We start from the raw sequence: 14,269 nt of genomic DNA on the forward strand, positions 1-14,269 counted from the left end.
TTTTTTGAATTCACCAAAAACCAGTCCTGATTAGTTCAACATTTGGAGCAAAGAGATATTGTGTGTAATGTCAGCAAAACCACATCGGCAAGAGACCTGAGGACATTGCTAAAGGAAGTGTTTGTCAGACAACTGTGTCTCAAAGACTCTTCAGTACTTGGAGGCACCTTTCCCACCCCTTCCTGTTTGCATTCCTCAGAGTCAGATTTCAGCTAAAGGGATGGAAATTAAATAAAGGTGCATTGGAGAACACATAATTAGTTCTTAAATCATAGGATCTCAAATTCATGAAATTTCATCAAAAGTTTAGTAGAAGTCTTAAAAAATGCCCCTACAGCAATCTCTCCAAGTTTTCTCCCAAGAATTTAGCGTTAGCATACACAAGTAATTATTACTCGATAATGCTCTTTTGTGCCAAGCTAAGAGTTTTCTTTAACAGTCTTTTCCACCTGTGGAATAAAATATTTCACAGAAACACATTCACCCAGACCTGTTCCCATGTGAAGTCTGCTTCAAGTTTTTTGTCAGAGCATCCAACTCTTTCCTTGCAATTGTTGACACTGACAAACACATCACGTTGGCAAACACTGTGCCAATCTCTGAGCATCCTCAGGTATCTGTCCCCTTTGGGTAAGAACCAGCCTATGAAGATGAAAAATACCACTTGGAAAAAAACTCACCTTAAGGGAAGTGCAGACTTCAAGCAGTAGTATTTTTAGGGTACATTAACATTGTGGAATAGCTTAAATATGTGCTAGCTTACCACTAACTCCCCTGCCACACACACACACACACACACACACACACACACACAAGACAGGAGAAAGTAATCAATAATGCTGTACTGAGAATTTGGTTCTGTGGAAAGAAAAAAGTATTTGTGAAAAAGGCCTGAAAATCCTTATGGGTAGTCACAACTAGAAGTTCTCAGACTCCTTCTGCTTGAAAGGTTGTGAGGAACCCACAGGGGCAGGAATTACATTCACCAGTATGCACCAGAATGTACCCCAAGACTCATACGGAGTCATCCTCAGCAAACTGAGAACTCCACCCCAAACACGGGTACCTTGACAAAAATTGCCCCTAGGAAAGTCCAAACTATAAGCTCTGATATTTCTGGTGGATGTTAGTTATGTTTCTAAATTCATCACAAATTATTTAATAAAGATTTGTGTAACTAGAATTAATGAAAATTTACATCAAAGCTCTTGCTAAATATAATTCTATAAAAGTTACAACTTTAAGTAATTAATGGTTCATCTTTGCCTTCTTTATCACTTAAGGAAAACTCTAGGTTGTACATTTCCGAAGGAACTTTTTTTAAAAAAAAAAGAAATTTTTCCTTTTATTTTGAAACCCCCCCCCTTTTTTTTTTTTTTTTTTTTTTTGAGACAAAGTTTCGCTCTTGTTGCCCAGGCTGGAGTGCAATGTCACAATCTCGGCTCACTGAAACATCCGCCTCCCTGGTTCAAGCGATTCTCCTGCCTCAAACTCCCAAGTAGCTGGGATTACAGGCGTCTGCCACCACATCCGGCTAATTTTTTGTATATTTAGTAGAGATGGGGTTTCACCATGTTGACCAGGCTGATCTTGAACTTCTGACCTCAGGTGATCCACCTGCCTCAGCCTCCCAAAGTGCTGGGATTACAGGCGTGAGCCACCGTGCCCGGCCAAGAACTACCACACTTGTAAGGCAAATGCAATCTGTCAAAGGTAGAATGTGACACATAAAGTGACAATGCAATTTCACATGATGTTAAAAAACATTCTGAATCTCTGAACTTGTTGCCATTTATTGAAAGTTAATCACTTAAAGATTTCCAAATGCCCATTTCAGTCAGGCACTGTGTTGAGCACTCAAGTAAACAATAATGCACCATTTGTTAAATCTTGGCATCTCCCTAACCTGCCCCAGGAGAAGGCTGAGCCCTCCAAAGAGACACAGCACCACGGTCAGAGGACTAACAGGTAAAAGGAAGAATCCACGGGTTACAAGAGTGTACTACTAGAGAAAATAGGGGAACAAATACTTCCTACCAACAAGAGCTGTTGTAGGTCAAGAGGAAAGGTTATGTGTGTTTCTCCCAAGTCACAAGATCATGAAAGATACTTCAAAGCAGTATTTCCAAGAGTGAGAACCACAGTGTATCAGGAAAGGATTCGTTGCAGGTAAGAGACACCATTCTATTAATAATTACCTTAGGCAGAAAGAAACTTAATTCAGGAAATTGTTGAATACCTAGAATAATAGGATTTAGGATGGGATTTTAGGAATGACTTTCAGCATAACATTGCCCAACTGGCAGGCTAAGGGAACTGTTGCCCTAGCTATAGTCAGTGAGCTGGGAATCTCAAAGCTGCCATGGCAACTGCTGAATTGAACTGCCTTAAATCTGAGAATCAAGAAGCTGCCTCTGCAAGCATGCCTCTTCAACTGTCCCAGAAATACTCCACAAGACTGTGAATCCAGAGATGAGAAGTCATTGCCAGAACTCTTGGCTCCGTAGTCATTCTGTATCTGCTATATCTGGATAGCTAAACTGGTGCCTCAGAGCCCACTACCTCTCCTCTACTTCTGGACTGAAATCTTGCACTAGTGCAACTAATTGATGAAATCTAAATCCATTTGAAATCACAGTAGCAAAGGAATATGGAAAAAGTTTTTAGCTTTCTTAATTTGATATCTCTTAATATGCTAATGTGTGCTATCAATCTCCAAAAATGAAATATGGGGCACAGTAATTCCTGAACTTAATTGATCATCAGCCTCTGCCTTTCGCAACCATCTTGCCGTACTGGAACCAGAACTGTGGCTCCCAGTTCCCAGCTCTGCACCCTACAGCTTATCTTTGTAGAAGAAAATACGTTGTTTCATATTCAGGCTTTTGTCATAGCTATCTTACTAGAATGTAATCATGCTCATAAATGATATTTGATATGGAGTTATATTAAAAGATAATTTTGACTTTTAAATACATTTATGGTTTAAAAATGACTTTATAAGGATTATGTGTGCATTTGTGAATGAAGGAATAGAAAAATTATCAGAATAAAACACCCTCAGAAATATGTACTGTATTTTTTTTTCTAAACACAGATTAAATAGTATGGACTGATGGTATTAGCATTTAAAATAATAATAACAGGAGGGAAACCACATCATCATTCTTGCTTGAATCCCTTCTCTGTGTGTAGGCCATTTACCCTCAAGGAAATTTTCACAGAATGGCTCTGCACCCTGTGGACAACCGTTCCTGGACACAGCAAAGTGTCGTTAAGTTGATGGGGAGCCCATCAGCGCAACACCTAATTACTTCTACAGGCACGTTGCTCCAGTGTGAAACAGGACCCCAGGGGACAGTCTCACCTCCTTTGCCTCAAATTCCCTGAAGCATCTCTTTTCAAACATCAGTCAAGTGTGAGTGAAGTCCTTGGGTTTGCCAATGTAAAGGCAATTTCGTCCCTTGGGCAAAAATTGCCAACCTTAATGCGTTCCAGCTGTTGCATGGCTGAGCGCTCTCTCAGTCAGCCTACAGCCTGCCCTGGCATTTCAAAGGGCTCCTGCCAGGCCTGTGTCACCCCCACGCAAAATGTGAAGCTGGCCTTTGAACCATGTGGCCTTGCCCCGTGGATGTGCATTACCTCCAAGGGAAAGGAAATGGCTTCCTTCCGGCTGCATGGCCTGGCCAGAGGCCTCTGGAGCTCAGATTACCTGGATCACTGGAGAGAGGCCGGCACCGAAATGCGGCACGAATCAGCATCACTAAGGCGCCAGTTTCAGCAACACAAGCATCACTCAGAGGACCCAAGGCAGAGCGATTTTTTTCCTCTGCAAATCTCTGTAGCTCTTGGGGACTCTTACACTCCAACATATTATAAGGTGAAAATCCTGTGGACATTTAGGCTGTTCAGAGAAATGATCAGTATTTGGTATTCACAGTACAGATTTGTGTGTGGAGTGGGGGCAGATGAGGGAAGGAAAGAATCTAATCCAGTGTGCACATTATGTCTAGTTTATCACCAGGATTGCCTTGTTGTGGTAACAGGGAGCCTGGCTCTCCCTGCTGAGGGAGCATCAACTGAACCAGCAGACTTTTCTCCCTTTGTACTAAGCTGACATTTTAACCCTAGATCTCTAGAGAAATGGCAGCATTTATTAGAAACCAGATATTCAGATATTTTTATGCCCCACACAAAAAATCTTTGTCCCAATTTACTAAATTACTCTAAGTTTCTATATGAATAACATGTTTGTTATTATATAACATACATAGGTTATATCATAGACATATAACACGTTCATATATTATATAATATATATAACATAGCCATATAATAACATGTATGTTAAACCATCTAGTCTAGGGGTCTCAAACTGTTAGCCCACAGGCCATGTTCTGCCTGCAGGAAGTTAAATTTGGCCTGCACAGTGCTCTCAAAAAGAAAAAAATGAGCCAACATCTAGAAATCAAGAGATAATACATTTTTGAAAATGGGGATATCAGAAATGTTTGTTTGTTTCAAACCAGAAGATCTCAGAAGACTTCCCAGGAATGAACTGAACTCCAGAATTGCTATTGCCTGTATGTTTAGGGGATGGCAGGGGGAAGGGGAGGAAAAGTCTCCAGGAAACAAGGCCCCAGCATGCCCTGTGACTCTCATCCTGAGGCTGAGCAGCCTTAGGCATTTACCACGGCACTGAGCTGTAGATTTTTATGATTTTCCATTAAAATAACGGTTTTCAATTTTTCTGGGTGACAAACTCCAAACAAGGCCAGTCTGATACTTAAATGAGTGAAGCATGCTTGATATAAAAAAGGGAATATGATCTTTTCCACTTTTCCCTATGTCTCTGTCATAGATAACAGAAAATCTGCAAGGACCTGTTCATACCCAGGGCCAGGCGTGAGCACCACTGTAAGGAGGTGACTGTGTATCACTGTAAGGCCTGCCACCTGTCCCCACCTGTGCTTCTGCTGGTGCTTCTGCCTCCACCTGGAGGATCTTGGCCATGCGTAGAGAGGTGATGGTTCAGGTTCTAGACCAGCATTTTTCATGGACCACAAAGAGTCATGAAATCAATTGAATGGATCTTGATCAACTTTTTTTTTTTTTAAATGAACAGAAAAATATCAAAATTCATCAGGCTTAGTAAGGGTGTTAAGGTATTGTGAATTTCTTGTTTTACATACACACATGTGTACTGGGTAGCTGTATTAAAGAACGCTCCTGTAAGTCATGGAAAAAGCTTGAATAATCCTGCTATAGATCAATGGTTCCAGATCTTCCATGAGCCCATGACACCTTGGTGTCTGTGAAAGTCATGAATTTGAGAATCTCCTTCAGGCTTTCTAAGTATCTTATTGGGTTTTATGACTAGATATGCCATCAAAACGCCCACAAAAAGTCATAAAATGAGGTGGATACTTTTAAATTTCTTTAAAAAATTCATTATTAGTTGCAAGAAAGTAAGGAATATCTCCAGATGCTAAACAGCAGGTAAAAACAGGAATCCAGAGAGATGAAGGGATGATAAGGCCAAGCTGCCTCTGTGTCTGCAATTCCAGGTCTCCTGACTCTTCTGTTAGCCACTCAGGCCTCAAGCCAACCAAACCAAGGGTCTGACAGAAGATGCCCACCTAAAGCCAAGAGTTCAATGGCTAAAAGCTCAGTGAAAGGATAAATGAAGGAGGCCATAGAGGGAAGACAGCAAAGAAACTTCCTAAACCTTTGCACTGAGTGAATTGAAAAAATATCCCTGAGACTCTGAAACTACAAAGTGGCCTTCCTTCAGGTTTACAGAACAAATTCATATTTTCATTGAGAATTAATTTTAGAATAAACTCAGGCTAATGGAGGACCCAAACACCTTGCAGAAAAAATCACTAATCCTCTCTGGGAATGAACTTTCACCTGGACCTTCCTTCTCAAACACGCATGGAATATTTACACAAATTAATGTATCCTCAGCTATAGATGAAAGTCAACAAGTATCAGAGAGCTGGCATTACACGAACTATATTCTCTGACTACCAAGCAATTAAATGAGAAATTAATAACAGAATTAAAATATCCTGGAGATCAGGAGAAAGATGGTGAATAGGAGACAGGGCTAACATGTACCTCCCACTTAGATGGACAGAACAGTGTGTGGAGACTCACACTGTAAACTTTTGCTCCAAGAACCATGGCAGGAATGTACCAGGAAAACTGAAAGAATTCATAAATCCTTTGAAAGAAGCAGTACACCACTGCAAATTCTGTAAGACAAGCAAAATACTGTGAGTTCCCAAAGTGTGAAAGGGAAAAAACCTGCCTCCAAATACACATCCCCACAGGTGAATCTGAAAATCTAGATCCTTGGAGAAGGATTTAACCTTACCTAGAGCTGAAACAGTTTTAGGGAGCCACACAAAATATAAAAGTAGAAGCAGCAGTGGGAAAAGCCTAAAGGCACTTGCAGTTTCCAGCTCAAACCCAGGGAAGTCATCTCTGACTATACCTCACAGTGGACCTTGGGGAAGGCAGCCGGCAGAACTAGGGAGGGGTCACAGGGTGCAAGTAGCTTCCAATGGAAATTTGTAATAATTTCAACCGGGCACAAATTTTCTTGAGCAGAATCTGGGGGGCAAACTGGGGGGCAAAACTGCTGCAGATATGAGCACAGGAGCCAACAACAACGTTGTGGACAGACAGGGAAAGCTGTGCTTGCTTTCTCAGTGGGAAAGCTTACAGCCTGGGGCAAGTTCTCAGCAGGGCATTAGAGGAATAAGACCAGACTCACCAACTGCATGACAGCTGGGTGAGACCTTTCACTACTGGCTATCCCCTACTTCCTTGGCAAAGTATATGACACAGAAGAGGCAGCCATAATCCCCTCTGCAACACAACGCCATTGACCTTAGAACCACCCCCTATCCCACACAGCAGCCAAGGCAATCCCCATCCAAGGGCAGTCTAAGCCCAGACCCATGTAATCCTGCCCCCACCTGATATTTTTTCTCTACCCACCCTGGTAGTTGAACACAAAATATAGAAACTCCTGGGAACTTTATGGCCCCATCCATCACCTGAGAAACCAGAATACTTACCCTGGCCAACTTAGGGCAAGCTTACATCTCCCTACTACTACCACAGCTGGTGCTGTCTTGAAAGTACCACTGCCTGGCTGGAGGCAAACCAGCTCAGACCATTCTATCAACACATGACATAATAACCCTGCTCACAGGAAGGAGAAAACAACAGCTAAGTCCACCACGTGCAACATTCTGGCTAACTAGAGGTCCTGAGTCTGTCCATGTGACAATGTCACTACTAGTATAACCAGTATTTAAGAAAACCAGCACACTAAACATATCTACAACCAAGGACTCTCACAGAGTCTAATTCACTCCCTTGACACATCCACCAGAGCAGGTGCTGGTGTCCATGGCTGAGAGATATGAAGATGGACCACATCACAGGACTCTTTGCAGACATCCCCCAGCACCAGCCTGGAGTGTGGTAGCACCGCTGGCTGGCTAGACTCAGAAGTACAATGACAATTACTGTAGTCTGGCTGTTAGGAAGTCCCTTCCCTAATGGAAGCGGGAGAGCACCACATCAACCCCATAGCACAAAAGAATCTGAACAGCAGGCCTTGGGTTCCACACCTTTCCAATGAAATAGTCTATCCAAATGAGAAAGAACCAGAAAACTAATTCTGGTAATATGACAAAATGGGGTTTTATAACACCCACAAAAGATCACACTAGCTCCCTGGCAATGGATCTAAACCCAAAAGAAATCTCTGAATTGCCAGATAAGGAATCCAGAAGGTTGATTATCAAGTTACTCAAGGAGGCAGCACAGAAAGTTGAAAACCAACTTAAAGAAATTTTAAAAACAACATAGGATATGGATAAAAAAATTCTCCAGAGAAATAGATATCATAAGTAAAAAATAAACCTTCTGGAAATGAAAGACATACTTAGAGAAATACAAAATGCACTGGAAAGTTTCAATAGATTACAAAAAGTAGAAGAAAGAAATTCAGAGTTCGAAGACAAGGTTTTCAAATTAACCCAATCTGACAAAGACAGAGAAAAAAGCATTAAAAAACAATGAATAATGTCTCCAAGAAATTTGGAATTGTGTTAAATGGCCAAACTTATAATAATTGGTGTTTCTGAAGAAGAAGAGAAATCTAAAAGTTTGGAAGACTTAGTTGAGGACATAATCAAGGAAAACTTCCCTGGTCTTGCTAGAGATCTAGACATCTAAACACAGGAAACTCAAAGAACACTCTGGGAAATTCATCAGAAAAAAATGATCACCTAGGCACATAGTCATCAGGTTATCTAAAGTCAAGACAAAGGAAAGAACCTTAAGGGCTATGAGACAAAAGCACTGGGCAATCTATAAAGGAAAACCTATCAATCAGATTACCAGCAGATTTCTCAGCTGAAGCCTTACAAGCCCGAAAGGATCAAGGTCGTATCTTTAGCCTATAGAAACAAAATAATTGTCAGTCAAGAATTTTGTATCCAGCAAAACTAGGCTTCATAAATGAAGGAAAGATAAAGTATTTTTCAGACAAACAAATGCTGAGATAATTCACTACCACCAAGCCAGCATTACAAAAAATGCTAAAAGGAGTTCTTGAAACAAAACCTCGAAATACAACAAAATAGGACCACCTTAAAGCATAAATCTCACAGGGCTCATAAAAGAAAAAAAAGTATTTGGGCAACAACTAGCATGATGAATAGAACAGTACCTCACATCTCAAAAGTAATGTTGGATGTAAATGGCCTAAACGCTCCACTTAAAAGATACTGAATGGCAGAATGAATAAAAATCCACCAATCAAGTATCTGCTGCCTTTAAGAGACTCACCTAACACATAAGGACTTACATAAAGGTAAAGGGGTGGAAAAAGAGATTCCATGCAAATGGAAACCATAAACGAGCAGGAGTGGCACATTTTATATCAGACAAAACAGACTTTAAAGCAACAACATAATAATAGTGGGGGACTTCAATACTCCACTGACAGCACTAGTCAGGTCATCAAGACAGAAGATCAACAAAGAAACAGTGGACTTAATCTATACCCAAGAATAAATGGACTTAACAATTCTGCCTGTTTCCGGACAAGCGAGGAGATTCGTGGTCTGGTTCTTGGACTTCCTTTGCAGGATGGCCCCCAAATGCCAGTCTCCACTCCTGCCTCAGAAGAAGAAACCAAGACCACCTCCTGCTCGGAGACTGGAAGAGACAACGGCCTCTGCAGGCTTGCCGAAGAAGGGAGAAAAAGAACAGCAAGAAGCAATTGAACACATTGATGAAGTACAAAATGAAATGGACAGACTTTTTTTTTTTTTTTTTGAGACAGAGTCTCGCTCTGTTGCCCAGGCTGGAGTGCAGTGGCGCGATCTCGGCTCACTGCAAGCTCTGCCTCCTGGGTTCATGCCATTCTCCTGCCTCAGCCTCCCAAGTAGCTGGGACTACAGGCGCACACCACCACGCCTGGCTAATTTTTTGTATTTTCGGTAGAGACGGGGTTTCACCATGTTAGCCAGGATGGTCTCGATCTCCTGACCTCGTGATCCACCTGCCTCAGCCTCCCAAAGTGCTGGGATTACAGGCGTGAGCCACCACGCCCGGCGAAATGGGCAGACTTAATGAACAAGCCATTGAGGAGATTTTGAAAGTAGAACAGAAATATAACAAACTCTGCCTACCATTTTTTTTGGAAGAGGTCAGAATTGATCGCCAAATCCCACATTTTGGGGTAACAATATTTGTCAACCATTCAGAAGTGTCTGTACTGCTTGGGGAGGAGGACGAAGAAGTACTGCATTATTTGACCAGAGTTGAAGTGACAGATTTTGAAGATATTAAATCAGGTAACAGAATAGATTTTTATTTTGATGAAAATCCTTACTTTGAAAATAAAGTTCTCTCCAAAGTATTTCATCTGAATGAGAGTGGTGATCCATCTTCAAAGTCCACTGAAATCAAATGGAAATATGGAAAGGATTTGATGAAACATTCAAGTCAAACACAGAATAAAGCCAGCAGAAAGAGGCAGCGTGAGGAACCAGAGAGCTTCTTTACCTGGTTTACTGACCATTCTGATGCAGGTACTGATGAGTTAGGAGAGGTCATCAAAGATGATATTTGGCCAAACCCATTACAGACTACTTGGTTCCTGATATGGATAATGAAGAAAGAGAAGATGATGATGATGATGAGAAGGAGGAGGAGGAGGAAGGATTAGAAGATATTGATGATGAAGGGGATAAGGATGAAGGTGAAGAAGATGAAGATGAAGGGGAGGAAGGAGAGGAGGATGAAGGAGAAAATGACTAATAGAACACTGATGGATTTCAACCTTCCTTTTTTAAAAATTTTCTCCAGTCCCTGGGAGCAAGTTGCTGTCTTTTTTTCCCCCCTCATGCTCATTCACCCTGTTCTTGAGGTCTCTGTTCTCTAAACCATGGCTTTCAACTTATTTTGGGAGAAACAACTCGAGCATAATACAATGGGAAAAGAGTCTCTACCCCTTTCTGTTCGAAATGCTTTGTTATCCCTTCCTGTCTGACCAAAACTATATGGAATCGACACCACCAAGCTCTGTGGGAAAAAAAGAAAAACCTGCTTCCTTTGTGCTCCTGGAACCTGCGCAGTGCTAGGTCCTGTGTATTAGTGCATAGAATTCTAGCTTTTTTTTCTCCTTTCTCTATATATTGGGCTCAAGAGAGTACACTGTGTCTCTGTGAATATGGACAGTAGGCATTTACCAACATGTATCTACTTTCTCTTGTTCAAAAAAAAAATTAAAAAACTTTAAAAAATGGCATTACAGAAGGTCAGCAAAGGATAGGTTTGAGATGTTTGGGTGGTTAAGTGGGCATTTTGACAACATGGCTTCTCCTTTGGCATGTTTAATTGTGATACTTGACAGACATCCTTGCAGTTTAAGATGACACTTTTAAAAGAAATTCTCTCCTAATGATGACTTGAGCCCTGCCACTCAATGGGAGAATCAGCAGAACCTGTAGGATCTTATTTGGAATTGACATTCTCTATTGTAATTTTGTTCCTGTTCATTTTGAAATTTTCTTTTTATTTCACTGGAAAGGAAAGATGATACTCAGTTTTAAATGTTAAAAGTGTACAAGTTGCTTTGTTACAATAAAACTAAATGTGTACACAAAGGATTTGATGCTTTCCTCTCAGCATAGGTATACCTACTATGACCTTCCAAGTTTGACTTGTATAACATCACTGTCAAACTTTGTCACCCTAACTTCGTATTTTTTGGTACGCACTTTGCAGGATGACCTCAGGGCTCTGTGGATTGACTAACGGGATTTGAATCAATGTATTAATATTTCCATAGCTGGAAAACGTGGGTACAATTTGCCATTGGTTTTAGAAAGTATTTCCATCATTTGGAATACCAGATTGCTCAATACTTTCTAAGTATATTGTGCCCTTGATTTTTATCTCCAAGTGGCAGTTTTTAAAATTGGCCTTTTACCAGAATATAAAATAATAGTGCCTGCCACTGAGCGGTGACAACGTGCTAGCAGCCCTCGCTCTCGTTGCCTTCTCGGCCTGGGCATCCACTCTGGTGGTGCTTGAGGAGCCCTTCAGCCCGCCACGGCACTGTGGGAGTCCCCCTCTGGGCTGGCTGAGGCTGGAGCTGGCTCCTTCTGCTTGTGGGGAGGTGAGGAGGGAGAGGCACTGGCGGCAACCGGGGCTGCACATGCAACGCTCATGGGCCAGCGCAAGTTCTGGGTGGGTGTGGGTTCGGTGGGCCCTGCACTCGGAGTGGCTGGGTGGCGCCCGCTGCCCAGGACAGTGAAGGGCTTAGTACCAGGGTCAGTAGCTGCAGAGGGTGTGCCAGGTCCCCCAGCAGTGCTGGCCTACAGGGGCTGCACTCGAATTCTCACGGGGCCTCAGCTGCCTCCCTGCCGGGCAGGGCTTGGGACCTGCAGCCTGCTATGTGGAAGACTCCCTCCGCTCTCTGGTGATGGGCTCCTGCATGGCCTGAGCCTCCCCGTGAGAATCCCTACGAGCGCCTCCCCCACCAGCGCCTTCCCCGTGAGCGCCTCCCCCACCAGCGCCTCCCCTATGAGCGCCGAGCAGCCCCTGCGCCTTGGTCCCATTGATCGCCCAAGGGCTGAGGAGTGCAAGCGCATGGCGTGGAACTGGCAGGCAGCTCCACCTGCAGCCCTGGTGTGGGATCCACTAGCTGAAGCCAGCTGGGCTCCTGGGTCTAGTGGGGACTTGCGAACCTTTATGTCTAGCTAAGGGATTGAAAAAACACCAATTAGCAACCTGTGTCTAGCTCAAGGTTTGTAAATACACCAATCAGTACTCTGTATCTATCTAATCTAGTGGGGACTTGGAGAACTTTTCTGTCTAGCACCCTGTGTCTAGCTAAAGGATTGTAAACACACCAATCAGCACTCTGTGGCTAGCTCAGGGATTGTAAATGCACCAATCAGCACTCTGTCAAAACGGACCAATCAGCTCTTTGTAAAATGGACCAATCAGCAGGATATGGGTGGGGCCAGATAAGGGAATAAAAGCAGGCTGCCCGAGCCTGCCAGCAGCAAACCCTCGCCTCCCCTTCCACACTGTGGAAGCTTTATTCTTTCGCTCTCTACAATAAATCTTGATGTTGCTCACTCTTTGGGTCCATGCTGCTTTTATGAGCTATAACACTCACTGTGAAGGTCTGCAGCTTCACTCCTGAAGCCAGCGAGACCATGAACTCACCAGGAAGAACGAACAACTCCAGATGTGCTGCCTTTAAGAGCTGCAACACTCACTGTGAAGGTCTGCAGTTTCAATCCTGTCAGCAAGACCATGAACCCACCAGAAGGAAGAAGTTCCAGACACATCTGAACATCTGAAGGAACAAACTCCGGACACACCATCTTTAAGAACTGTAACACTCACCCAAAGTGTCTGCGGCTTCATTCTTGAAGTCAGCAAGACCAAGAACCCACGAATTCCGGACACACCACCACTATCCAACAGACCTGGTGCTCTAATGCCAAGTTATACATGAGACAGCTGCTGGCATGTCTTCATTGGCTATATAAAATGTGACCAAGAAGATAGGCTCTCAGAGTAAGAATTCTGTGATGGCTAGCAGTAACTGTCCATGCTCTCTGGTATGAAGCTCTCAAGTGTGACTATGTGAATCTGGGTGGGATAATGGACCCAGCTCTGTTTGCTCAGTGCCATTGTGCAGAGAGGCACCCTAATGCATAAGATTTTTAATGCTGTAAAATATAGTAGCTGAAATTAAGCACCACTTTTTCAGAAGTAAATTAATGGACAGTCTGATGAAATTCAAAAGCTTTTTGATGTATAAAACTTGATAAATGGAACATTCCATCAGTAGGCAAAAGTGTAACAATCTATCTAGATGGATAGCACGTAATTTCTGCACAGGCCTATGTTTAATAAATACATCACTGTATACCAATCAGGAATCTTGCTCCTGATCAGTATATAAAAGAACACAAAGATTAAAAAAATGTACTTTACAGATATTTGCAGATCATTTTATCCAATAACTAAAGAATACACATTCTTTTCATCAGCACATGGAACATTCTCCAAGATAGACCGTATGATAGATCACAGACAAGTCTCAATAAATTTAAGAAAATCAAAATTATATCAAGTATCCTCTCAGACCACAGTAGAGTAAAACTGGAAATTAACTCCAAAAGGAACCCAGAACACTATATAAACACATGGAAATGAAATAATCTGCTCTTGAATGATCTTTGAGTCAACAATGAAATCAAGATGGAAATTTAAAAATTATTTGAACTGAACAATGTAACACGACTTATTGAAACCTATGGGTTACAGCAAAAGTGGTGCTAAGAGGAAATTTCATAGCGTTAAATGCCTACATGAAAATGTCTGAAAGAGCAAAAACAGACAATCTAAGAGCGCATCTCAAGGAACTAGAGAAGCAAGAACAAAGCAAGCCCAAACCTAGCAGAAGAAAAGAAATAATCAAGATTAGAGCAGAACTGAATGAAATTGAAACAAAAAATACAAAAGATAAATGAAACAACAGGCTGGTTCTTTGAAAAGATAAACAAAATTGATAGACCGTTAGCAAGATTAACCAAGAAGAGAGAAGATCCAAATAAGCTTAATTAGAAATGAAACATGAGATATTACAACCAATACCACAGAAACACAAAAGATCATTGAAAGCTACTATGAAAACCTTTATGTG

The 14,269-nt window shown here is 42.0% G+C and overlaps 1 protein-coding gene across 1 annotated transcript; it reads left to right on the forward strand.

Moving 5' to 3' along the window:
• The first annotated feature begins 9,156 nt into the window (after nucleotides 1-9,156).
• On the forward strand, nucleotides 9,157-10,356 carry LOC108519673 (protein SET-like). Its single transcript, XM_017858841.1, is given in 3 exon segments — nucleotides 9,157-9,377; nucleotides 9,661-10,181; nucleotides 10,184-10,356. Coding segments are annotated over 3 exon segments (891 nt in total). The 5' UTR covers nucleotides 9,157-9,180.
• Nucleotides 10,357-14,269: the final 3,913 nt, after the last annotated feature.

The sequence above is a fragment of the Rhinopithecus bieti genome, unplaced genomic scaffold (assembly GCF_001698545.2).
Source record: "Rhinopithecus bieti isolate Rb0 unplaced genomic scaffold, ASM169854v2 scaffold_48863, whole genome shotgun sequence".
NCBI lineage: Eukaryota > Metazoa > Chordata > Mammalia > Primates > Cercopithecidae > Rhinopithecus > Rhinopithecus bieti.